Source organism: Physeter macrocephalus, chromosome 10 (genome assembly GCF_002837175.3).
Source record: "Physeter macrocephalus isolate SW-GA chromosome 10, ASM283717v5, whole genome shotgun sequence".
Classification (NCBI taxonomy): domain Eukaryota; kingdom Metazoa; phylum Chordata; class Mammalia; order Artiodactyla; family Physeteridae; genus Physeter; species Physeter macrocephalus.
The window spans coordinates 75,793,500-75,820,680 of NC_041223.1; the positions used below are offsets into that span (position 1 = coordinate 75,793,500).

General features: G+C 35.3%; 1 protein-coding gene across 2 annotated transcripts in view; it reads right to left on the bottom strand.

The window, feature by feature from the left end:
* The window catches only part of EYS (eyes shut homolog), a 1,767,714-nt gene that overhangs the window by 1,227,759 nt on the left and 512,774 nt on the right, over nucleotides 1-27,181 (bottom strand). For both annotated transcript variants that reach the window (XM_024133056.1, XM_024133057.1), the window contains exon 14: nucleotides 1,982-2,241. In XM_024133056.1, coding sequence (XP_023988824.1) covers nucleotides 1,982-2,241 — 260 coding nt within the window. The remainder of the gene's footprint in view (nucleotides 1-1,981; nucleotides 2,242-27,181) is intronic.

A 27,181-nucleotide genomic window follows, 5' to 3' on the forward strand; every position in this document is an offset into this window, starting at 1 on the left:
ATATGTTTATATATGTAACTTTTTTACAGTAGTTATAAATGTTTATATATATATAACTATGTTTATATATAAAACTTATATGTTTATATATAAATATGTTTATGTATATAAAACAAAATATTTTAGAAATGATGTGCACTCCAGCAATATTTTGTGTTGAATAATAATTAAGAATGAATAAACACAAGATTCGCTGTGCCCACCTGCCACTCTACCGAAAGCACTGCTTTGAAGAGGCATAATCTCTGAAGCCTTTAGTAGAATGATGACGTTCCAAGAAAAAAATATGATTTTGCTCACATACTAGGGATCAGTGTAAATTGTCCCCAATCTATTTTTGTGAGTGCTCTGGGGCTCAGCAATCTGATTACTAGTTTGCTAGGAAACAAGAAGCTTTCATGATATCTCCAAACTTACTTTTCCCTAATCCCACAACAGGAAATTAATCTTACAAAATTATATATATTTATTAAATGCATTTATGAATTGAAAACGAATTATTAAAATTATTAAAATATTATTTGAGAAAACCTGCCTGTCTTGTAGAAAATTATCTCTTGTGAAAATGGAGGATGTTTTATTCAAGTTGAGGGAATATCCTGCTGCGCCTCAAGAAACATCTATCTAGTACTTATATTCTTAGAATATATTAGTAGCATAGGTAAAGCGCCATGGAATAATTCTGCGGAGTCAATTAGCTCTTCCCCTGCTATTGACTATTATTTTTTTAATTTCGCTTTCAATCTTTGTTAAAAAGAAAAGTATTCTATTATCTACTTCATAATTACTGTAGTTTTCATGACGTCGGCACTCCCCTCATGTTTTGTTTTTAGCTCTATGTTCCTGCCTCATTCCATGTCACTTTTACAAAAATAATTACTAATGGATTTCCAGATTCTAATTCTAATCCCTCAGAAGGCCCAGAAGTTTCTGCCATTTACACAGGTTCACGGACTTGCCTCAACATATCATTATAGCAGATTACCTTATACCCTCAGGAAATCTTAGAGGATTTGTAAAAACAAAGGGGAAATTACTTTGACTAAGACAATGAATGAACAAATACAGTCTAACTTGGCCTTTTTTGGACAGAAGAGTAAATGAGCATTGTCCTTATCTTTAAAGGACTCCTATTCTAGTAAAGCCAGTAACAAGGAAAGAAATATGAACACATAAGTAATTATTAGAAAATAAATCGCTGTTTTTTATATTATGTTTATGACACATTCCAGTTATGCCAAAAATCTACCATGGGCTAATTTTATGGCAGAAGCATTCCCCCTGAAGATGGTAATAGCTTTTGCATAGCCCGCAATACAGGAGCAGCAAACATTTACTCAGAGCTCCTGCAAATTAACCAGACCTCTTTCAGTTACAACTGAAGAGATTCCAATCAAGCATCTTTAATGATAATAAATTAAGTTATTGTCTGATATGACCCAGCAAGCCAGAAGCAGCCTGGCTTCAAGTGTGACTGGGTTCAGGGGCTCCAATGATGTCCTTTGATCTGCCCATTCTCTGTCTCTTACATGGGCTCTCTCATTGTACAAAGTAGCCACAAGTGTCACATGATACTAGTTTAGCAATCTAAGCAGAAAGAAGTGATGCTCCAGGGGAAAAGATATAGTGAAGAATTTGATACTGTAGATTGAACCTATGCCCATTTCTAACTACTGTTGTTGTTAGGAACACTACATGGAGAAAATTATTCAGGAAAGAAAGACTGTTAACAAAGAATAAGAGGGAATTTCTGAAAGAACTTAGTTTTAAAAGAACCAAAGCTACAAAGTCTCTCCTTTCCCCCTATGCTATTCAGGTTAACTTTTTAGATTATTTCCCCAGTATGTTTATATATCTGAGTTTGGAGTCAGATATTCCCCCATATATAGATTTTTCTCTCACCCATTCTTAAGAAGCCACCAGCCTATACAGACAAAACCAAACAATGAGATCAAACATTAAAACAAATATAAGCCCTTACCTTCTCTGCAAATGCAATAATGACTTCCATCTACCAAAGTCAAGCATGTCGAATTGTTTTGGCAAGGGTCACTGAGTAGATCGCAGGGGTTATCATGTTGATGGCAAAATTTTCCAGTATAGAAGGGTGGGCACAGGCACACAAATTGCCCAGGGATGGAAGATTCATGACAAAGACCTCCATTCATGCATGGGTCAGAGTCACATTCATTTATTTCTTCACTACAGTTCTGTCCAGTCCACCCAGATGTACATTCACAGCTGAAATGAATATTTAAGAAATATGAACCATACTATTTCAAATTCATTCTTCACATTTTCAATGTAATGACTACATTGAATGAATGTGTGGCATTTTCTCATTTATAACAAGATTAATAAATTACACATATTTTAAAATATTGTTTGCCTAATTTCCTGAGACAACTTAATGTATGTTACTGCCAAACTGACCTTATTGGCGGATAGAGATTTAAGAAGCATTTGGTAACTTTCTAACATAGGCCACTGAGACATATCTGAGAACAGGGCTGCCAATTGCAATTTTAGCAACTGTTGAGCTGAAATAACAATTGAGAACATTTCCTCAATTATTTCTTTTATGTAAAATAATTTTCACAGATGGGATCACTGTTTATAAGCCTAAGATGATATTTAATTCAATGTCTTTAACAACGTGTGATTCTTCAAATCACCAGAGTATTTATCACAAGGTGATACTTTATGTTAAGCAGTTGTTTTTGTTTCAGTTTTTGTAAGCTTTCAAAAACATCTTTTCTATTAATATTTGAATAATGCAGGAAAATTGAAGAGAAAGCAAATGAAAAAGTAAAGCATTTGGATGTTTGTCTGTATATCACAGGCTGTAGCTCAGTCTCTCTCAAATTTCTCCTGGAAATGTTGATTTCAAAGAGCACTTTAGCCAAACATTTTCCATCAAGCTATGCTAGTTCTGCCCCTAAGAGCAGGAGGATTCTAACAGTGTAGGAAAAAGGGTTTTCCACATGACAGTGTAGGAAAAAGGGTTTTCCACATGAAGTATTATTCAAATAAGGTAAATAAACAGATAATAATGAAACCTGCAGACACAGAGTCAATGAGAGTATTGTCGATCTACTGACTGAATGGACATCAATTTTTCACTGAGGACAGGTTCAGCGAGAGAGCAGGTGTCAGTCTGTGGGCAGGTAGAGCCCCCAGATGTGAGTAAACGTACCATCGGCAAGTAGCATATCATGGGACAAGGCACAGAAGGTACTAGAAGAACTGTTTTTAGAGAAAAAATTTCCATTGCTGATAGTTTAGTTAAGATAACTTTAAAAAACTATTACATTGCTGAAAGATTTAATTTGTTCATGATAAGCAGTATCTTGCTTAAAAGAAAGAGGAGGGCTTCCCTGGTGGCGCAGTGGTTGCGAGTCCGCCTGCCGATGCAGGGGACACGGGTTCGTGCCCCAGTCCGGGAAGACCTCACATGCCGCGGAGCGGCTGGGCCCGTGAGCCACGGCCGCTGAGCCTGTGCGTCTGGAGCCTGTGCTCCGCAACGGGAGAGGCCACAACAATGAGAGGTCCGCGTACCATTAAAAAAAAAAAAAAAAAAAGAAAGAGGAGAGGAGGGAGAGAGAGGGGGAAGAAGGAAGGAAGGAAGGAAGGAAGCAAGGTAGGAAAGAAAGGAGGGAGGGAAGAAAGAAAGAAGGAAAGAAAGAAAGAGTAAGGGAAAGAAAGAACCTCATGTTTAGACCATTCCATATTAATAAATACAGAAGATACCAGTATAGTGAGAGGAGAGAGCTGAATGACTGGCTTGCACCTGTTCATGAAGTTGAATTCTAGATAGATATAGTTGCCATTGAAACGAATACTAAAATTAATAGGGGGTAAGATGATTGGAGGCATAATTGATTAATAATATGTCTACTAGTTCAATAAGATTAAATCCAGTCTAAAAAAAAGAAAAAACAGTGGATTCTACAGCTATTTTTTTTAAATTTGGTAATGTGCAGAAAGAGATTGCTACCATGCAAATTGAATATTTCTTTGTAAGGTATGCTTGCATAAGGCAAACTTTACAACTGAAACAATTCATACCTTTGAAATATAAATATATATTTTGAATATGTTATTTCCCTTAAGAATGAGTAAAAAGAATTGATACTTTCATTTTTCTTTCTAAAAATATAATGAAATTATTTTGGTGACTATCCATCCTAGTTTCCCTAGACAGTCCTGGCTTAGGCTTATTGTTTAATATAATTATTTACAGGGTTCTCTTTCACTTACAAAAGTGTCTCAGGTGCTCTTCTGTTCATCTTTGACTATCTCCTATGTCACGTAATAAAACTGAAAATTTTCCAGAAAAGGCAATGCTATCACTTACTTGTTAATCCTGCACACGCCTTCACTTGCTCTAAAATGTGTTTGTCAAACCCTTTAAGAATTCATCACATATACTACCTTGTATTATGAATATTTGCATGGCTTTCCTCCACTATTAAGCTCTGATTCCTTGATATGTAAGAACTGTCTGAAACTCCATACTCTCCTGTATATATGTTGAAAATATTATAAAAATTAATATAAGGTCTTTAGTTAGAATCATATAGACGAGCTTAATGAATTTGATAATCTCAGCAAAGTGTTGTAAAGATTAAATGAGATAATGAATAAAAAGTGTATATAGATCCTGACATCAACATTGCCCAGTTACCCAAAGTGGTTACGAGGTACTGTCACAGAATTTTAAAAAAGCATTTTTTACCCTATTTATGCCTAAATAAAATATGCATCTCAAAAATGAGTATTGCTTCAATTTCTAGGGCTAATTTTCATTTGTCAAATTACATCCTATTTGTCACATCTGTCAAATATATTACACAATGCGATACTTCCAATAAAACTTTGAAATTAGTAGAACTATTCTTACTCTCACTATACAAATGAAAGCTTGAAGTACAAAGGATGCAAGTGGTTTATCCAAAGTCATATGGTCATATCGTTAGTAAACTTGAGCTCTGAAAGCCAGACCTCTTCCTCCCAGTTTCCCTCTTTTTTTTTTTTTTTGCAGGTTTCAAATCCATTATAAGATCATTTAACATTTTGTGAAATAACATTAAAGCTAGGCATAACCAAATCCCAATAAAGTAGCTTCAGTGCATTTATTTTACTTGAAATTACTTTTAAGGGGGTGTTGCACAGATATTTGTTTTTCTTTTTCTTGTATTCTTTCATGAGTACATAATTGCAACTTAAATATTTTAAAAGAGTTCCCTGTGTATAACCTGCAAAGCTTAAATATTTAGCATATGCACTGAAGGTTTGTTTTATCTTCTCAAGTTACAGGTGGCCAAGATTTCATGTGGTGTCCTTATGAGGATCGAGTCCTTGGTGTGTCAACAGAATTGATGAGGCCAAGGCCTATGTAGGTGAATGGATATATTGTAGAAAATAAGGTTCCAAGGAACAAAGTCACTACTAGTAACTAAAAATCAGACTATACATTTATATATATATTGAGTCTGCTTTTGTACATGTCAGAGAAGCTAGTCCTTGATGGATGGAAAAATATATTTTATGTGAGAACTTCAATCTGATTTCTAGGTGTACCATGAAATAATTTAAGGATTCAGTATGATCTGGCAGGATATTTCAAACTCACAGCTAGAGGCAGAGACTTTATGGATTAAACAACCAACTAAACAAAAACACATACTCTATGACTTTTCAAATGTACAATTTCCAGTAGTAAATATTTGAAAACTAATTTAGTGTGTACTTAATGGTAGACTAATATATTATAATTTGCTGTCTTTCCTAGAGAGAGAACCAAAAATCCACTGGCATAAACACATTGGATTCCGTCTAAGTAAGAACAGCATTTCAATTCTTAAAGGTTGATTTAAAGTACCAAAGCTAATAATAGAAAATAAAGTAGTGTCATTGTTATGAAATAGGAAAAAAAGAGTATTCATGAAAGAAATAAATTAGATTAAAAAGTTTTAGTAGATTCCAGCTTCTGAATACTAACCATTCTGCATGCTTACCTTACCATAAATATTGATATCCAGTGACTAAATATTGTTCAGCAATATTTATCTATAAATATTTATAATATTTATAAATATTTATATCTATATCAAATCTTTCTTATTTTATTTTTATTTTTTGAGAGTGAAGAGCATATTATTGAGTATATATTCTAAATGAAAGAATTTATATTTTAATATTAATAGGAAAAGGTCTTTTCTATCCAGTCTATCAAGCCTCACTATATATATATATATACACACACACACACACACACACATATGTGTGTGTATATATTTTAAAGATATATACTTTATAATTTGCGAAGTATACTATTCTTTATCTATTGTAAATAGAATCTATATGTTATTTATCTATCTATACTGGAAGAATTTTCTATATTTTTAAGCAATGTACATTTAAGCAATGTACATTTTAAACAATGTACATTTTGAACTATTTGGATATTTCATTGGTATAATTCTATTTCAATTATCTATGTTTCCAATATTCTATATGATTTCATCTCCTGTTTTTGTAAGAAGACAACAGATCAATAGTGATTTTTGCAGTTGTTGAATTCAAGATGCTCTCTAAGCAGGTGAGCAGCCCTGAAAAGCAATACAAGGTTTGTTCAAGATTCAGAGCATCCTCATCTCAGAGCAATAAGCTGCAGTATACTCACTCAGAACTTGAAGTAACTCTGATGAAACTCATGCTGCATTTGGAAGAAAACCCAAGTTTATACCTTAAATCTGGGACTAAAAAACCAAAGCCAACCATGTTCCTCCCAGACAGTAAGAGTAGTTGAACATTTTGGCCATTGTGATTATAATGTGGAAACCATAAGGATGGAGCACTTACCACTGAGACTGAAGATCAGATTGTAGTAGGTTTTTTAAGCTACAATGAGCATAAGAAATTAATCTTGAAAATGACTTTAACAATAATCTGAATAAAATACGTATACAAAGGCTGACTACAAGATCATCCTGTGAGTTTACCTGTCAATCCAGGAATATGGCTAAGCTATAAACATGAGTAACACAATCACTTATGTGACTCATCTTTAACCATAAACTCAGTTTATATTTAAAATATATAAATTTAACATCTTTAAATTTTTGTTCTTTACATTTCATTTTTTGCATTGATGGTATGTGTCTGTGTATAAACACAGAAAATTGATGGTGTGTCAGTTTTTCTGAGCAATTAATTATTACTTCTGGCCCTTGTTTTTTCCCAAAATAGATCCTTTGGGCAAGTCAATGTAAGTCTGCTTTTAAATATAATTTCCTACATATTCAGATAAATTTATATTTGCACCTTTTTTACTCCTTAAAATTGTACTTAAGTATAGGTATGCATGTGTATATGCATTCATAATATTTATAAACTATACACACACAACTTGTTCAAATTGTATTCAAATAACACTTGAAAGATACATATACGTGTTTTAAATATGGTGTAAGAATAAATAAAAACTCTAATGTATGTAAGTATTTTTTTCTTTCAAGTACAATTTGAGTAGCAGACAGACATGTAGAATACAAAACAGGCTGCAGCGTATTACTTAAAGGAAATAAAGTACTGAGATATGAAACTTAAACCAATTTATGAATATTTTGCAAAATAATTCCTAAGAACGCAGTATGTCAGAAGTTTTTTTTTTTTTTGTGGTATGCGGGCCTTCCTCTGCTGTGGCCTCTCCCGTTGCGGAGCACAGGCTCCGGACGCGCAGGCTCAGCGGCCATGGGTCACGGGCCCAGCCGCTCCGCGGCATGTGGGATCCTCCCAGACCGGGGCGCGAACCTGGTTCCCCTGCATCGGCAGGCGGACGCGCAACCACTGCGCCACCAGGGAAGCCCTGTCAGAAGTTTTATAGGGAGAAACATTTTAACTCCACATTTAATAAACACCAGACTTTAAGTCCAGAAGGAAATTGACTGAGCAAGCAAAACCCATAGCACTTTTGTACATTTAGAAAATGTACTATAAGGAAGTAGGAAATGAATAAATCTTTGGTTTGTTGTTGGGACTAGCATTACAATAAATGCTATATTTGTTACCATATATATATGTATATATATATATATGTATACATATACATATATATAATCTCCAAAAGGAGTAATATGCATCACCAATACAGTAAGTACCAATAATACACATTTAGTTCTACACTGTATACATACAATTCAATTAATTATGAATAGCAGCACATTTTTGCTTAGCCAATGATAAAATATATGAAAATAAACTTACTTAAGAAGGAAGTCAACAAGTATTTAGACATATAGAAATCATTATGGACCTATTAATATTTTATTAAAATGTAAGATTTAGAACATTTCCTTTTTAAAAAATCTAGAAAGCGCCTGTATTTATCTATTGTTAATGGAAGTATGAGATTATAAAAAGAAATAAGGGAAACAGAGATGAGGAAGAGAGAAAAAGGGAGAAGGAAGGTGAGGCAGAGAAATATCTTCCAAGAAATGTCACTGAAGGGCCACCTGTCTCACAGGGGCTACATGGAAAGTATTTACACCTATGATCCTATTTCCTTCTTGGAACTTTGTAGTCAATCATGGAAGCTTGAAGAAATTGATGGTCCATATTAACTGGAAAAGATATACAAGAATGCTCATGGTAAACACTGGAGAAAGAAATCAGAAGCTAAGAGAAATAAGCATGCTAAACAATGGATGCTATATAAGGTCACACAATGTCTATGTTCTGCAGAGGACCCGGACACCATCCTTCTTATTAAAGTGATAAGATATATAGTTTTCAGAGGTGCTCCAGCTTCACTGAGAAGCTTAGTGTTGGCTGTTCCACGGAGTCCGGTCTGATTATAGGAAATAATGTTACCAAAATTGGCATCCCATAAGTAATAGGGATGATAGGTAATTTTAAAAGGCCAGGTAGTGGTTCATGACCATAAGAGAAAGTAGGGCACAATTATAATTATCACCAAGGTTAGAGAGGCAGTCGGGGGTCCAGATCCTCAGAGAACTATGGAGACAATAGAACACATTTTCTCTCGGGGCAAAGTAGATTGGATGAATCAAGAATGGATAATTAGGAGGCTGAGGGCAGCCCTCCAGCTAAAAATGATGATCCCCTGCCCAGTTTTCAGACCCCAAATTCACTGATTGAAAGAGAGGCTAAGTGCCCAGCAAAAATATACCCTACAACATGATAGCAAGATATAGTAATGATTCCACCAACAAGACCTAGGGCTGTTGACTTTTGTAACTACATGTATGAGAAAGAGTGCCAAACATTTCGAGAATGTTGGCCTTGATTTCAATTTGTTTACTGACCTCTAGGTTTCTGAAGCTTCATTGCCCTGACGTTAGAATGGGGGCACATGGAGGCAAGTTAATAAAGGCACCTGGTCCAGGTGTAGCTCACAGCGGGTCCCCTGGTTCCAGTTGTCATTTCCCCAGTCCCTGAATATATACTTGAATTGGGCTTACATTTTAGTTGGTTGAACCTTCACATCATTTCTTTGCTTGGGGATTAGAACTACAGAGAATGCAAATTAGAAGTCTTGGAACCTGTCTCCTCATTTAAATTCCCACTCTCCAGGCAGTATCATAAATTAAAAGCAATATAGCACTGTTGTGAAAAAGCAAAGATAGCACCAGCTCTGAGGACAAAAGGAGGGTCCACAATCATTTCTCCACTCTACTCGCCAGATTGGTCCCTACAAAAAACAAGCATCACCTTGGAGACGGCAGAAGACTACTCAATCTCAACCAAGTAATAGCTTGACTGCTGCTGTTTACCAAATGGGGTACATTTCATCCAGAAGATTAGCACTGACTCAGATACACACTATATGGCCAGGAACGTGGAGAATTTCTATCCCTATCAGGTAGGATGGTCAGAAACATTGTATATTCATTTGGAACAGAAAACAGTATGCATTTAAGGTCTTGCCTTGGGGTAAGTTATCTTTTCCACTCTGTGTAATAATATAATATAAAGGAGGGTAGACTGCCTGGGCTTTCTGCAGACTGTTGTTTTGATCTGATGATGTTATTTATTATTATTATCTTAGTGGAACTGGATGAATGACAAATGGCAAATATGATGAAGGCCTGTTGAAGATGGATGTGCTCTGGGTGGTGAGAGATAAAGCCTTTGAAGACTGGGGTCCTGTTACATAATGTTGGTTGCTAGAGATCCAGTGATCTGGAGCATGCCCACACATACCATCCAAATTAAAGACAGATTATTGCATCTTTACCTTGTGCAGTGAAGATAAACTGTTGCATCTTATACGATGAACCACTAAAAAGGAAGTACGACACTTGGTAGGCCTCTGGATTTAATGGCAAAAATACTGCTCCGACCCATTCACCTAGGGATATAGATGCTAGAGGCTTTGAATGAGTCTCAGAGTAGAAGACTTGGCAACATGTTCAGGCTGAAGTGCAAGTAGACTTGCCTGTTGCACCATGAGATTCAACAGGCTCTGTAGTATGAGAGGTGTTAGTGGTACTAGTGATAACAAAAGATATCTTACAAAGTTTATGGAAAGCTCTGGTTGGTGAATTATTACATAAACTCTAGGTTTCAAGCAAGACCAGAGAGATTCCAGTTGATGGTAAAAAGAATACAAAGTGTATGGGGGAGGGGGAGATGAATTATATTAATTATGGCTTATGGGACAGATGCAAGAGTAGGTGTTATAATTCATCCTACTAATCTCTCTCTTATAATTTATCCCAGAAATAAAAGCTAACCAGATTCCTGAAGTAGTATCTTACAGAACTTATAAGAAACAAATATATATATCTGAGGGTGTAAGATATGGTTTCCATTTATCTATCTATCTATCTATCTATCTATCTATCTATCTTTCTATCATCCATCTATCTATCTTTATAGGGAGGTATGATTGATACACACAAAAATTTGCACATCTTTAATGATGAGTTTTTACATATGCATACACCTGTGATATCATCACCATTATCAAGGTAGTAAACATACCCATCTTCCCCCCAAATTTCCTTGTGTTCTTTTGAGTGTGTGTGTGTTTTGTGGTAAGAATACTTAACATAAGATTCATCCTCATGACACATTTTAAAGTGCATCATAACTATATCATTAACTACATGTTCTAGAGGATGCTGTCCAACTTGGGACTGCAGCCCTCATTTCCCTGGCTCCTGGGAGTGTGGGTGGCTGACAGCTATGAGAATTTCCCTCAGTTGAAAAGAGCCATTTCACTCAAAGTCACTCCCCTTTTCTTGGGACAGTTCATATCCAATGATTGCTCAAGGCAGGGACATAAATGCCAAGCCCCCGTTCCTCAAAGTGAGACAACTGTACAGGACCATCTCTGCTCTAGAGTGTCCAGTGGGATTGGCAGCCTCTGGGTCTTTCCATGGTAGTTCATTCTCTTGCTTCCGCCCAATTCTTCATCTTTTACTCTCCCTCAGCTATTTTATTTTTCAAAAAACTTATTGTGATATAAATGATGTACAAGAACACTGCACATATATCAAGAGCACTCCACAATAAACCTCCAGCATGGCAATTTCCATCTCAGAGTTTGATCCTAGGGAATTTAAACCTGTGTTACATTCACCAGGAGTGAATGCCAAATGCTTTCATGTAAAAATACATGCATGCAAGACCACAAATATATGTGTTCAAAGTTCTTCTCTGCTTCATTGTTTACAACAGCAAAAAAATCTAAAGAACATAAATAACATTAAGCAGGCACTGGTTATTGTATCTTAAATAAGCAATTTAAATGATATATTTTTTTATGTAATAAGGTAGAAAGATACTCATTTTAAATAATACTGTATAACATATAAACTATATAATACAAAAATTTGATTCCAATAGTGTCATAAAGTTTGTATATATGTATTTCTGTATATTCAGAAAATTTTAGAAGCTTACATAGGCAGTAAGGAATGTGGAATGAAACATACTCAGAGGATCAGATGTTCTGGATTCAAGTTCCTTATTATAGTAGCTTTGTAAACTGGAACAGGTTATTTCTCAGTCTCAGTCCCTAAAAATTGAGACAATAAAATATCTTTCTCAAGTAGAGACTAATTTAGCTACTACCTGTAAATTATTTAGAAAAGTACCTGGACTATAGTGGGTACTTTGATTAAGACCGTTATTATTAAATATGGATATATTGAGTATTGGGTTGGTTAGGAGATTAAAATTTTTATTTTTTTCTTAATATAATTGTGTACCAGTAACTTTTTCATTTAGCACATGCAATACCCTTAAAATTAAACTTTTTTTCAGTGGTTTGCTTTGTCTCCTAATTTCAAGTCCTCCTTTTATTCTGTAGCATGGGTTATCAGCCCATGATTCTTGGTTATTTTGTTGTTGTTGTTCTGTTTCTTCTTTTACATATAGATATCCATCTATGCATGGCATTTGTGCATAAAAAAGGTGACTGAATTTTCTTTGGACCCCCTCAGTGCCCACTTGTTATGATGGCAATTCAATCCTTTTAACATCATTCATTGGAAATCTGATTGACATAGATCTCATTTTTCCTTGGCAGGGCATCTCTGGGATTGAGTGACAGCCAAGTTGTCATCCATCAGTTGACTTTCTGCTTAGCTTGGCATCATCATCATAATGATGATGTGGATGTGCTCATCATTTTTCTGGTGCTTCTCTTCTCTGTGGCAAGAAGAGAGCTGCTGCACAAGACTGAAACCCCTTTTCCCTCCAGGTTTCTGCTGCAATAAACTTTACACAAATCCTAAGCTTCCCAGAATAGCAACTTCTGAATGCAGCTGACCTACTATAGTGAAAGAGATTCTGGTCTCTAGTCCTCAAACATCTAAAATAGAAGATAAGATTAGTGCTTCTCCAGGATCATCACTATTTTTTTTTGATAAAGAAAATGTATCACTTTATTGTCAGCATTCCTCAGAGTAGTGTATAATTTACGTATATGACATAAGATTTTTCTAAAACAAAATGATAATAAAAATTGCAACAACTACTTTCTAGTACTCCAAAATGTAGAAGATTACCAAAAGAACAACAACAACAATTCAGTTAAATTCAAAATAAACATATTGAGGTCTTACTTAGTGGAAAACACAGTACGGTATCTTTTGAAGGATGTCAGAAAAACTAAAATCAGTGTTGTAATACAAAAGAGTTAATGATTTTATCATATCAAGTAAATATAATAACTAGTGTTATAAGTAGAGGCAATAAGAGGCCCAAGAATTTCTTATGAAAAAGACAAAACTATAGTGTGAGGTCAAAGATTTTGAGACAATTCCATAAAGGAGATGGTGAGAAAAACTGATCTGTAATGAGAGATACAGTTTGGACCTATGAAGGAATGAAAACAGGGAGGCTTTGGGGAAAACTATAAACAAAGCAAGAGGGTTGGAATAAGCAAGTCAGGACCATAAAGATGTCTATAGTATCAGACATCAAAACTTTGCAGGCTTGGACTTAGCTGTATTGGATTAATAAGGAGTTCCATAAAGCACAGTGTTTTTGTACTTTCAATTTACAAAGAAAATCTGAGTATTATGTTTACATTCCTCCTATATTTAGGCTCTCTTGTCTCTCCTTTTCAATGTACTTTCACCCTAAATATATAAAGGCCCAATTTTCACTCTTTTGGATTTAAGGGAGCCAAATCTTGAAGGACATTTGAAGGAATTTAAATATATATCTTTGATGTTGATTTCCTAAGATTTCTTGAAATATTACAAACCTGAGGAATATTGGAAGAAATGTAATAAGAGTGCTTATTGAAGGTCCTTTTTCCCAATCCTTTTGAGGTGACTTTCAGGTGATTCAGGCTTTCCCTATTATGTTTACATTCCTCCTATATTTAGGCTCTCTTGTCTCTCCTTTTCAATGTACTTTCACCCTAAATATATAAAGGCCCAATTTTCACTCTTTTGGATTTAAGGGAGCCAAATCTTGAAGGACATTTGAAGGAATTTAAATATATATCTTTGATGTTGATTTCCTAAGATTTCTTGAAATATTACAAACATGAGGAATATTGGAAGAAACTCAATAAGAGTGTTTATTGAAGGTCCTTTTCTCCAATCCTTTTCAGGTGACTGTCAGGTGATTCAGGCTTTCCCTCTGGATGCCCCAGCACAGCTGTTGTCAGTGTCTCTGCACTGATCTGTCTTCATGTGCATGTCATGTTTGTGATGGTGAACCATAAGGTATTGATTAATTCCCAAATTTTCACAAGGAAAATATATTATATCCCTGTTGGTGAGTCATTTCCAGAGTAGCATTAACTGGGATTTGAGATCAGTGTCTGGAAGCACATGATTGCATAAAGGAGTGCATTCAGTAAATGCCTTCTTTCTTTTGCTGTTTCTTCAACTCTAAAGACTCCAATAAAATGTGATGGATGGAAGTATAAAAGTATATCGTTCTAGAATTCATTAAGCTGGGACAGATGGGGTTGAGAGAGGAGGAAAGAAGGAAATAAATCAAACTATTGGTCTTATATGGTATATCGAACCCTGGACAACACTCCCAAGTCTTTCCTGTGGTTGCAAACTTCCACTTCTTGGGTTTATCCTGTATAGGATTCTCTGTGCTTCCTGGGCTTGGGTGGCTATTGCCTTTCCCATGTTAGGGAAATTTTCAACTATAATCTCTTCAAATATTTTCTCAGACCGTTTCTCTTTCCCTTCTTCTTCTGGGACCCCTATAATTTGAATGCTACTATGTTTAATGTTGTCCCAGAGGTCTCTGAGATTGTCCTCATTTCTTTTCATTCTTTTTTCTTTATTCTGCTCAGTGACAGTTATTTCCACCATTCTATCTTCCAGCTCACTTATCCATTCTTCTGCCTCTGTTATTCTGCTATTGATTCCTTTGAGTGTATTTTTCATTTCAGTTATTGTGTTGTTCATCACTGTTTGTTTGTTCTTTAGTTCTTCTAGGTCCTTTTTAAACATTTCTTGTATTTTTTTGAGCTGTGCCTCCATTCTATTTCTGAGATGTTGGATCATCTTTACTATCATTACTCTGAATTCTTTTTCAGGTAGATTGCCTATTTCCTCTTCATTTATTTGGTTTTGTGGGTTTTTACCTTGCTCCTTCATCTGCAACATATTTTTTCTGTCTGAATTTTGTCTATCTTACTGTATTTGAGGTCTCCTTTTCACAAGCTTCAGGGTCATAGTTCCTCTTGCTTCTTGTGTCTGCTCCCAGTGGGCGAGGTTGGTCCAGTGGTTTGTGTAGGCTTCCTGGTGGGTTTTCATTCTTTTTTCTTTATTCTGCTCAGTGACAGTTATTTCCACCATTCTATCTTCCAGCTCACTTATCCATTCTTCTGCCTCTGTTATTCTGCTATTGATTCCTTTGAGTGTATTTTTCATTTCAGTTATTGTGTTGTTCATCACTGTTTGTTTGTTCTTTAGTTCTTCTAGGTCCTTTTTAAACATTTCTTGTATTTTTTTGAGCTGTGCCTCCATTCTATTTCTGAGATGTTGGATCATCTTTACTATCATTACTCTGAATTCTTTTTCAGGTAGATTGCCTATTTCCTCTTCATTTATTTGGTTTTGTGGGTTTTTACCTTGCTCCTTCATCTGCAACATATTTTTTCTGTCTGAATTTTGTCTATCTTACTGTATTTGAGGTCTCCTTTTCACAAGCTTCAGGGTCATAGTTCCTCTTGCTTCTTGTGTCTGCTCCCAGTGGGCGAGGTTGGTCCAGTGGTTTGTGTAGGCTTCCTGGTGGGAGGGACTGGTGCCTGCATTCTGATGGGTGGAGCTGGATCTTGTCCTCTAATGGACAGGTCTGTGTCAGGTGGTGTGTTTTGGGGTTCTCTGAGCTTAGTACAACTTTAGACAGCCTGTGTGCTGATGAGTGGGTTTGTGTTCCTGTCTTGTTTGTTGTTTGGCATGAGGCTTCCAGCAGTGGAGGCTGCAGGAAGTTGCATGGGGCTGGGTCTTGGAGTTGAGATGGAGACTTCTGGGAGAGTTCTCCCCAATTAATATTCCCTGGGGCTGGTAATTTTCTGGTGATCCAGCATCCTGGACTTGGTGCTCCCACTCCAGAGGCTCAGGCCTGACCCCCGGCTGGGAACCAAGACCCCACAGGCTGCACGGTGTGGAAAAAAAAAAACAAAATAAGGAGCGGGGGGAAACAAACAGACTAACAAAACCCAAGACAAATGGTAAAAGCAAAAGCAAACAAAAACAAAAGAAACACACACACATACAAAAACAAAGAAAACAAAAAACAAGAGAATGACCAGACAAATAAAAGAACCCAAAAGCAAAATCAAACAATTAGAAACAAAACTAACAAAAATAAAAAAAAGAAGCAAAGCAAAAGTGGAATGCAAACTAAAACAAAACTAAACAAAACAAAACAAACACAAAAACAATAAAAAAAGATTAAAAACAAAACATAACAAAACAAGGAAAAAACAAAGTAAAAATAGAAAAATAAAAAAATACATTAAAACTGAAAAAATTAAAAAAATAAAAAATAATAAAATGGACTTGAGGACACAGGGAGGGTGAAGGGTGAGCTGGGACAAAGTGAGAGAGCGACATGGACATATATACACTACCAAATGTAAAATAGATAGCTAGTGGGAAGCAGCCGCATAGCACAGGGAGATCAGCTCGTGCTTTGTGACCACCTAGAGGGGTGGGATAGGGAGGGTGGGAGGGAGAGAGATGCAAGAGGGAAGAGAAGTGGGTATATATGTATATGTATAGCTGATTCACTTTGTTATGAAGCAAAAACTAACACACTATTGTAAAGCAATTATACTCCAATAAAGATGTTTAAAACAATAAATAAGTAAATAAAATAAAATAAAAAACAACAACAGAACAAAACAAAACAAATAATAGTACAATAATATTTTTCTGGGGTCTCAGCTGTCAGTGTCCTTGCCCCCACTTTGAGTCACAGCCAAACTCTGCCTCCCTAGGAGACCCTCCAATACCTCTAGGTAGGTCTCTGGACCCACTGTGGGAACTGTGGAGACAGCTCAGACTCTGACCTGGCCCTTCTCTCATGTGTACTTGTCCCCATAGACCAGTTTCAGTTTGGGGAACAGTCCTTGTGCATTCAGATATTCCATGTACACTGGGTTTACCAAGCTGATTGTGGGGATTTAATCTGCAGTGCCCAGAAATATTTTCATTCCTCTTCCTTACTCACCCCGCCCCTGGGGCTTGGCTGTGGTTTTAGCCCCACCTCTGCATGTGGGCCACCCACAGGGGTCTTCTCCCAAGGCTGCCCTGGAGAACTCGGGTCTGCCCCTAGTGAGGACAGGGTGCAGAGAGGGCACAGCTGTCGGGGTCTTGGGAGCCCGGTGTGGCAATAAGTTCATGGGGGTGGAGTTGGCGGCCATGGGAGATCTGGTCTCTCCAGTGAGTAGATGAGGATCACTACTCTTATGCTGAAAATATTTTTAGAAGGCAATGCAGTAGTTTTGTTTACTGTTTGTTTTATGATGTTATTCCCTGTTGCCAGGACTGAAGCAGTCTTCCTTTTCTCTTTTAGTTTGTCGTTCACTTAAAAAGGACATAGGAAGAGTAATTTAGATAATCATGATGAATTTGACATCTTAGTCAGAATTTTCAGTCTACTATGTCATTAGTGATTTCATAGAGATGTTTGGTTTGAGTTATGAAAAATTTAAGGTATTTATTAAAGGAAAGTTTATTATTTCTTTACATATGCTTAACAGTAAGGTATTTGACTTCCTATAAAGTGACTCACAGGTTCTCTTCTATAAAGATTTTGTAGAATGGCATCAATGATTTGATTTCCTTTGGGGATGCCTTCACCAGTGAGTAAAAGTCAAGTCAATCTGGCTAATCACAGGAGAATAGTTGTACAGTACATGCAATAGAGCAAATTTTGACAAATGTGGTATTGAAGTCTGAAAAACTGACCATATCACTCTGCTGAGAGAACACTTTGCCTTTCAGAACTTTCTTGTGAGTAAATAATAATGTGTGTGTTTTGTTTTGAATGCCAGACATGCATAAGATATCAATCAATATTTACTCATTCATTTTCCTACAAATATAAAAGCATACTTTAATTTTGAGTAGTATATTATTGAGTTTAATTTCTTTCTTCCAGATTTTCTAAAGGAAATGTTTAAAATTTAATAATGCTGACTGTATAAACACTCTTTCTGTCTATGTCACATCAAGGGTTAAACTTCAGAATACCTAGTAATTTATCAATCCCAGTACAATTAGAAGGTGAAATTATGAGGTTAGTGAAATTGTGTGGTAGGAGCCCCACCAGCTGATTCTCTCTGGAACCCATTCTTCATTCATTGCAGGTGTTTATGCTGTTGTCCAACTCATCAGCCTTGTTAAGATCTTGTCCTTTGGAGCTTTCTTGTTGTTCTCTCCCCTCAGATCTCATGTATCTATCCCATTTCCCTAGTAATTTATTCAGTGCCTGACTAATTAATGTGGTATTCTTAAAGATGACTAAAATAAAATATTTATCCCTTTCTGACACATTTTCACTTTAATAAAATCCTCCAATGTCTCCACTGAAATGTGGTTGCTGCATTTGCATTAAAGCCAGTCAATATGTTAATGTTTTTAAGGATAATGCCTGTCTCTACACCAGGTATTATGTCCATTTTAATTGAAATAAACAGATCCGCTAATATTTATGACCATCTCAGTTTACTGTTTTTTCATTTTCTTTATATGTATAAAGTTGTTATTGTTAGAGAACACAAATTTATTGGAATTTTTTAATGCTTGCTTGTTTTTTCTTTTTTTATACATAAATCTATAAAACATTTTGAGTCTAATTTAATGCCTTTCATTATATTAATCTGTATCCTCCTAAACTTTAAATATACAACCTGATTTCCCCATGCCAGTCTTTTTATTTATTTATTTGTTTGGTTGGTTGGTTTTGGCTGCATTGGGTTGCCATTGCTGAGCGCAGGCTTTCCCTAGTTGTGGTGAGCAGGGGCTAATCTTTGTTGCAGTGCTTGGGCTCCTCATTGCAGTGGCTTCTCTTGTTGTGGAGCACAGGCTCTAGGCAAGCGGGCTTCAGTAGTTGTGGCAGGAGGGCTCAGTAGTTATGGTGCATGGGCTTAGCTGCTCCTCAGCATGTGGTATCTTCCCAGACCAGGGCTTGAACCCGTGTCCCCTGCATTGGCATGTGGCTTCTTAACCACTGTGCCGCCAGGGAAGTCCCAAAGTATTTTTATTTTTTATTTCAGATTGTAGATACTGCAATCTACAACTGGGAAAACCTGCAGATGTCATCAATTAACTACATAGCACCCATTCTCCCTTGCCTATTTCTTTATATAACTGACTTTATTCAGGAATCTACCCCATCTTCTGTATTTCATGTGCTAAATGGGAAATTGAGGCTGTGCTGCTCCCCATGCCAAGGGTGAGTCTGATTGCTCCAAGACAGTGAATTTCAACTTTGGCTACACTTTAGAATCACCCACTAACTTCTGAAAATTCTGAAGCCCAGACTGCACCCCAGGCCTATTAAATCTGAATCTCTCAGCGTGGGATGCAGGTTTTAGTTCCAGAGTACAGCCTTGTTTACTCACCTTCTGAAGTATCTTGTTTAGGAACCCAAGACTAAACTAATTAGCATTGACATTTGGTGTGGACCTTTGACACAATGCAAGTCAATGAGTTGTGACATTTGCTGAGGTCTTGTAAGAAATATGCTTTCTCACTCTAATAAAGCAACCAGAAATGATGCTGTCTCTCTTTCAATGATGCCCTGGGATAGAAATGTGGAGCCAGGATGTTTAACATCACTTTTCCACCATGTACCCAGACCATGGCGCAGCCAAGCGGATCTCAGAGAAATGAAGTCATTTCCTACTGACATGGCTCTCCTTATCTCTGGACTTCTAGTTAAATGAGCTGGTGATTTGGTTATCAGTTAAACCAGTTTGAACCATACTTTCATATACTTACCATTGAATCTATGGCTCTATCTATCTATATCTATATTTGTATCTATAAAATTATATAATTCTGGATAATAAAAAAGAATTTTTAAAAACACCTTGAATTTTTATTTTGAAATTTTAATTCATAGTAACATGTTTCATTTGTGTGTGTGTGTGTTTGATCACTAGATCAGAGACTCATTAAACCTATTTTAATAGTTCAATGAATATAGCAAACATTTTTAGCAACTGGTTCAAATTCTTCAGTTCTTTAAAGGTCACTGATTAAAATATGAGAAGGAGTTGTTTTGCCTGAGGCAATGAAGGTAGGGCTTTAGGACTGAAATCAACACAATCTGTAGACATAAAAAAATCCATAGATCCACAATTGAGTATTTACATCTGGTCCCTTCTATTGACATTGCAATATCTGAAATATGGGCACAAGTCTACAATTCTAAATTTTATTTAGTTTTCTGTCTTATATTTCAGATGCTACAAAGTAAAATATTGATTAAATAAATCTGTTTTTTGACTATTAATCATTTTATTACTCACTTATATCCCACCATTAGTAAGAAAGAGGATATTCCCAAGTTATTTGAAGATCTTTATGAATCCCTGCCAATCATAATTTTCCATTATTTCTTCAGACAGAATCATTGTCTTGAAATTTGATTTATCATTCCCAAATACTTCTTCACAATTTAATCTATGTATGTATATTTAAATAATAAATGGTTTTATTTTTAATTTTATTCAAAAAAACATGAAACCAACAGATGTGTTCTTTATTAACTTAAATTTTTATTAATATTTCCTTGCATTCTTTTGCATTTTCTTTTTCTTTTTTTTTTTTTTTTTTGCGGTACGCGGGCCTCTCACTGTTGTGGCCTCTCCCGTTGCGGAGCACAGGCTCCGGACGCGCAGGCTCAGCAGCCATGGCTCACGGGCCCAGCCGCTCCGCGGCATGTGGGATCTTCCTGGACCGGGGCACGAACCCGTGTCCCCTGCATCGGCAGGCGGACTCTCAACCATTGCGCCACCAGGGAAGCCCTTGCATTTTCTTTTTGATAAATGTCTCAAGACACATAAAACCATTGACATTTTGTGTCTTTAAAAAAAAACTGCTTTACAATGTCTGCCACAATGAATCTTGATAAATTTTGACATTATGATGTGTTAATATACTAGCATCAACAAGTGAGACAGAACTTTGATTCCAGCATGTGACAATAATCTAGCGAAAGAATGTCTAAAGATAAACTATGGTCTGCTGACAAAGGATAATATAAATTCCATTATTATATCTCCCTAAAGTTGGATGAAAAGTTCTAAAGGAAAAGAAGGGCTTTTGACCATGCTGGGTAATAAAATTAGGCCTAGAAATGTGGAGTAGAGAAAATTAAAATTTGTGAATTTTCCCATGTGCTAAACACTGTATTTGGGACCATATGCACATTATTTCAACAAGACTGAAAAATAAGCACCACTCTTCTTAACTTAAGGATGATGAAACTGATGCTCAGTGATGACCCCAAGTTGCTCAAGAACACATGGCTAAAAAAAGACAGGCTCCAAAATGGAACATAAACTTACATGTAAAATGTAAAACTATACAACATCTAGGAGATAACACAGGAAAAAACAAGGCAATCTTGGGTTTGGTGATGACTTTTTAGATACAATACCACAAGCATGATTTATAAATAAATAAATAAAGTTGGACTTCATTAAAACTAAAAACTTCTGCTCTGAAAAAGAATCCATAGGAGTATGAAAAGACAAAGCACTGATTTAGAGACATTGCAAAATATATATCTGATAAAAGATTTGTTTCCAAAATAAACAAAGAACTCTTAAAACTCAATGAACAACTGAATTTAAAAATGGGCTTTTTGATACTTCATCAAAATATTGAGCACATAATTAATCAAAGAAGATATACAAATGACAGATACACATACAAAAAGATGCTCAGCACCTTGTGTTATTGGAATTCCAAATAAAGCGACAATGAAATATCCCTACACACCTACTAGAATGACAAATTAAAAACATTGATAACACCTAATGCTGACAGGGACTGGAGGCAATAGGAACTCTCATTCATTGTTGGTGGGAATGCAAAATCTTACACTTGCTTTGATATACAATCTAGCAGGTTTTACAAAGCTAAACATACATAAGCTTATCACAAGATCCAGCAATCTCATTCCTAGGTATTTATTCAAATAAGTTGAAAATCTATGTACACACACACACACACAAACACCTGCACATAGATCTTTACACTAGCCTATTCATAATTGCCAAAAATTGGAATCAACTAAGTTGTCCTTCAATAAGTTAATGGCTGAAAAAAAAGTGTTATTCAGCAATAAAAATAAATGAGCTATCAAGCTATAAAGACATAGAGGAAACTTAAATGCATATTACTAAGTGAAAGAAGCCAGTCTGAAAAATAATACATAATATATGATTCCATTTATATGATATTCTGGAAAGGCAAAACTCTAAAGACAGTAACAAGGTCAGTTTTGCCAGGGGTGTAAGGGAGGAGAGGATGAATAGGTGGAGTATAGAGCATTTTTTAGGGCTTATATGGGAACTCTATTCTTTACAGAATTTTTTTCTGTAATCCTACAACTGCTTTTTATATAAAGTCTATATTAAAATGTATTCAGAAAAAATGTCAGGGCTAGAATTGAACCCAGATCAACACATGTTCATTGAGAATACAAAATCCAAGCTGTATGTTAACAGAGAAGAAACAATCAATCCAGTAAGAATATATCAAAACAAGAAAGAGTGAAGCCAAGTAGAGAGAGATGAAAATTAATAGAAAGAATGTGGAATTCTCAGAACAAGTGAGCAGAAATATAAATACTGAGGAAAGCAATTTCAACTTCATTAAGTTAAGAAGGGCTCGACAAGGAAAAAATTCTCTTCTTCAAAAGAGCTGTTTCTCTAAAAGAAAATAACTGGGAACAAGCCCACACTTTAAATGAAATGAATAACAATAAGTGTCTGTGACTAAAAGTTGGTGCTAGAGGATCCACTTATTGAAAACCATAAACAAAATGTCCAATAGAGTTCTCAAATATAAGCAAGTGTGTAGCAATCAGGACAACAATATTTAGTAGTTATCCAAAATATACCACATTTCAAACCTGAATTTCTTTTAACGGCTAGGTATATGCACATTTCTTCATTATAACAAGTAATCGAATAATAAAGTCACTAGTTTATTTATTCACAAGGCTTCATTGGGTGTTTGCCTTCACATGCACCATCAAATATGAGGCAAGAAAAGGCTGAAGGTTCTCTAATGAGCGATTGCTGAGTGTATCTAGATTGTTTTGTTTTTATTTTGCATTTTTCTCAAATTTTATAATTTCCAGGGCTTTCTATGAAACAAGTCACCATTTCAAAAACAAATCTTAAAGGACAAACAAACAAATAAAACCCATTCTAAGACAATAACACTTTTAATCTAGACTTTTACTAGAGTTCCATATGAAATGAGATGATCTAACACTCAAAGATTTTTCCTACTTTTTTAAATAATAGAAATAATATTTAAATATATTCTGACACAACTCTGTAATAAAACTCAAGAGATTGTATGTATGGCTAGGTTAAATTATAAAATTCTGGGCTGCTATGGTTATGAGAAATGTTTTAATACACGGAAGGTGTTATTAATCTGAATTACATCCCCCTAAAAGACCTTGAAGTCCTAACCCTCAGAACCTCAAAATGTGGCCTCCTTTGGAAATGGGGTCTCTACAGAAGTCATCAAGTTAACGTGAGCTAATTAGTGGATTAGCCTTAATCCAATGTCACTGATGTCTTTATAAGAAGGGGGACTTTGGAGAGAGAGCTGGACAAGTACACAGGAAGAGTGCCAGGAGGAGATGAAGGCAGAGACCGGGGTGGTACCGCAGAAGCTAAGGAACACAAATCATCGCCTAGGAAACTAATAGGGTACACGGGGAGTTTTTCAGGTGGGAAAGAACAGGAACTTGATTCATTATGAAAAAAATATCATGGAGCCAGATAAAACTCGCTTTCCTCCCTCCTTTCAACCCAGCTTCAGTGACATAAAAGAGTTCATTTATTCATTCAATAATGGTTCTCGAATATCTTATTAGTTTATCAGTATCTTCAAATATGATGTAACATGAAATGTGACAGTCTTACAACAAGAAACAGTGATTTTTCCCTTCCCTTCCTTTGTGCTATTGTTGCGAAAAAGTAATTTTACTTAGTAAATTCTAAAGCCTATGTGTAATGTTATAATTGGTCATAGGATGTATTCATCTGTCCAAAACAGTATGCTTATTCCTTGAGTTATTCATTTTTGATGAAATTGGAATTATGTGAGGTTCCAACTCTTCCACTGAGAGAAGGATAACTTTAATCTTGCACAAATGTGTTAGAACTACAGTGGTGGCTCTCCTCATTGGTAGCTGTGGGATAGGCAGTGGCAATATATGTAGTATTTTATATTCAAAGCAAGACTAGTTGACAGTGATCTAAAACCATGGATTTGGAGTCACACCGATATTCGTCTGATATTTATATTCACTACTTTCTAACACTGTGATTTTGCTTAAATTACTGAAAATTTCTAAGTCTTATTTCTCTCATATATAAAGTGGGCATATCTAAGCCTCACTAAAAGATCTTTTTCTAGCACAAAATAATATAAACTAGAAGTGCCTGATAGAGATAGTCTCATTAATTGCTTGTGTGAATGTAATACTAAATCTGTCCAAAAGATAATTTGATAAAATATGTCCAAATCTTGAATGTTGAAACACTTTTGATTCCTCAATTTCACTTCTAGTAATTTATTGTACAAATCTACAGATATATGCCTGCAACGAGGCACATATAAATGATTTCTCCAAATAACAGTTTATAATTCCAAAACACTTACATTCTCTAAGTGGTCATTATGTTATACCCATAAAATAAAATATGGTGTAGCTATCCAAAAAGGAGGTGAAGGATTCACATACCAACATATATATTTTTCAAAATTCTGGGGTTTGTAAAGGAAAAATCTTTCATCTCCTAATTGTGAATACCATAGATTGCTGTTGCTTAGATTAAAATTCTGTTATTTTTTTATATTTATATTGGCACTTATTTTACTTGTATTTTAACATTTTGTGCTCCTATGCATAAGCTAAGCAAAGAAAAAAACCGCAAAACTCTATAGTAATACACCATAATTTTGTAGTTTTCATTCAATATGTTAAATACATGTAGATCACATAGATTTTTAAAAATTATATTCATTATGTTTCAAACTTTTTTTCAGTTATTTCCATTAAAAGCTTTAAAACATGTCCTTAAAGAAACACAAAATGTTCCAATGCATAGCATTTCAAAATTTAAGACAAATTTAGGACAAATTTTCATAAATTATAAGCTGAGAAAAAATTTTTATGGTCAACTGGGGGCAAACCATGTTTTCTGCAACCCACACTGTAGTGTCCATAAGAAAAACAGGCCCAGGAATCAACACAAATGCCAATTACATAGGCAGCAAAGGACCCAGATGCTGTTGGCAAAACGTGCTCCAGACTGTGGCATCTGGGTCCAATAACTGCCATACTGAGCCCCATCTGTAGCTAAAGCTGTTGACGGTTTGGGGGAAAGAAAAATCAGAAATAAATAAGGTAGTTAAATTCTAAACCATGCCAGGAATAGCAGAAGGCATGTTGCAGTCAGCATTCAAATTACATCCCTAGCCCAATTTGCTTTTTAATATCTTGAAACTATGTAAACACTAAGCTATGTTAACTCCAGTTGTTTAGAGATGAACATATATAGGTAGTTCAGTAACTTAGGACACACAGATTAATTAAGAGATTTGATGTTCCAGAAAATTTTTATTTCTTAATATTTTCTTCTCAAGGAATATAAATATATAGGCAAGGAAATGAAATTCTTTTTGATCTATTAAAATATATGCTATTTTAAACATTTATCATAATGTATAATATGAATTCCTTCAAATAGTGTGAAAGTTAAGAATCTTTGCAATTTTTGATGTTTTTTAGACTGACTCTTCACTAAATATAATAAGATAGTCATTGTATACTTTACTGAGACTCCTGAAATTTTTGTTCAGTGGAAATTTGTAGGAAAGCTTCAGAGGGCCCTAAACTTAGCTAATAAACTCTTCCTTAATTACAAAATAATAAAGTAATCTCTTTTTAAGTGTTCTTTATTTGCTGTATACATATATGTGGGTGTGTGTATATATATAAAAGAGGATGAGTTGATATCTATGTGATTCTAAGGATTCATCATTTATAAGATGCTACTCTATTCTTATTCATACATATAGTTTGAAATCAAGACAAATGTTGGCAATAAAAAGAAAGTGTGGTTTAGACTTTACTATATATCAAGAAATGAACTAAATACTTCATGTACAGATTTTATTTAATTATCATCATAAGCCTATGTGACATAACTATTATTATTTCCACTTTCTGGATAAGGAAATTGGAAGCTTAGTAAACTTCCTTAACCCAATTCATACACATCATTAACAATAGAACTAAACTTTGTATCCTATATCCAGACACTCTGACTCTAGAACTTTCTCTCTCTCTCCCTCTCTCTCTGTCTCTCATTCTCTCTGTAATATAAAATATAATTTGGTAGAATCAGTTCAGTATGGTGGAGAAGGGCTTCTGAAAATCTAATCTTACACAAAAGGAAAAAGAATCCTGGAAAAACATAGTCGAGGTCAACTTTTTCAGAATTCTGGAAATAAACTGAGGCTTGCAACAATCTGAAGAGTATTTATTGAAGAAAAATGGCTAAATCTCACAAGCACAGTCAGCTTTGTGGTGGTTTAACTCTCACTATTCCCATCTCTCTCTCCCAGCTCTTCAAAATGTTTGAAAACCAACAGCATTGCAGTTATGGTATCTGTGAAATGAGCTACCTAACAGCCATTAGGGGGGCAGGGGTAGTGGAGTTTTGAAGCTCACTTAAAAGGTTCTCCTCAGGTAATGTCACCATTTCATTGATCTGACAACTCTCCAAATGTGTCATTCTCGGGAATAGAATTTATTTGACCTGAATCAAAGCTCATTCTGTTTAACAAATTCCTACATAATGGACATTTGTTTGAAACAATCAGTGGTGATTGATTAACATTGCAGCTGCTAGAGGTGATGATTCCAGTTGAGGCTA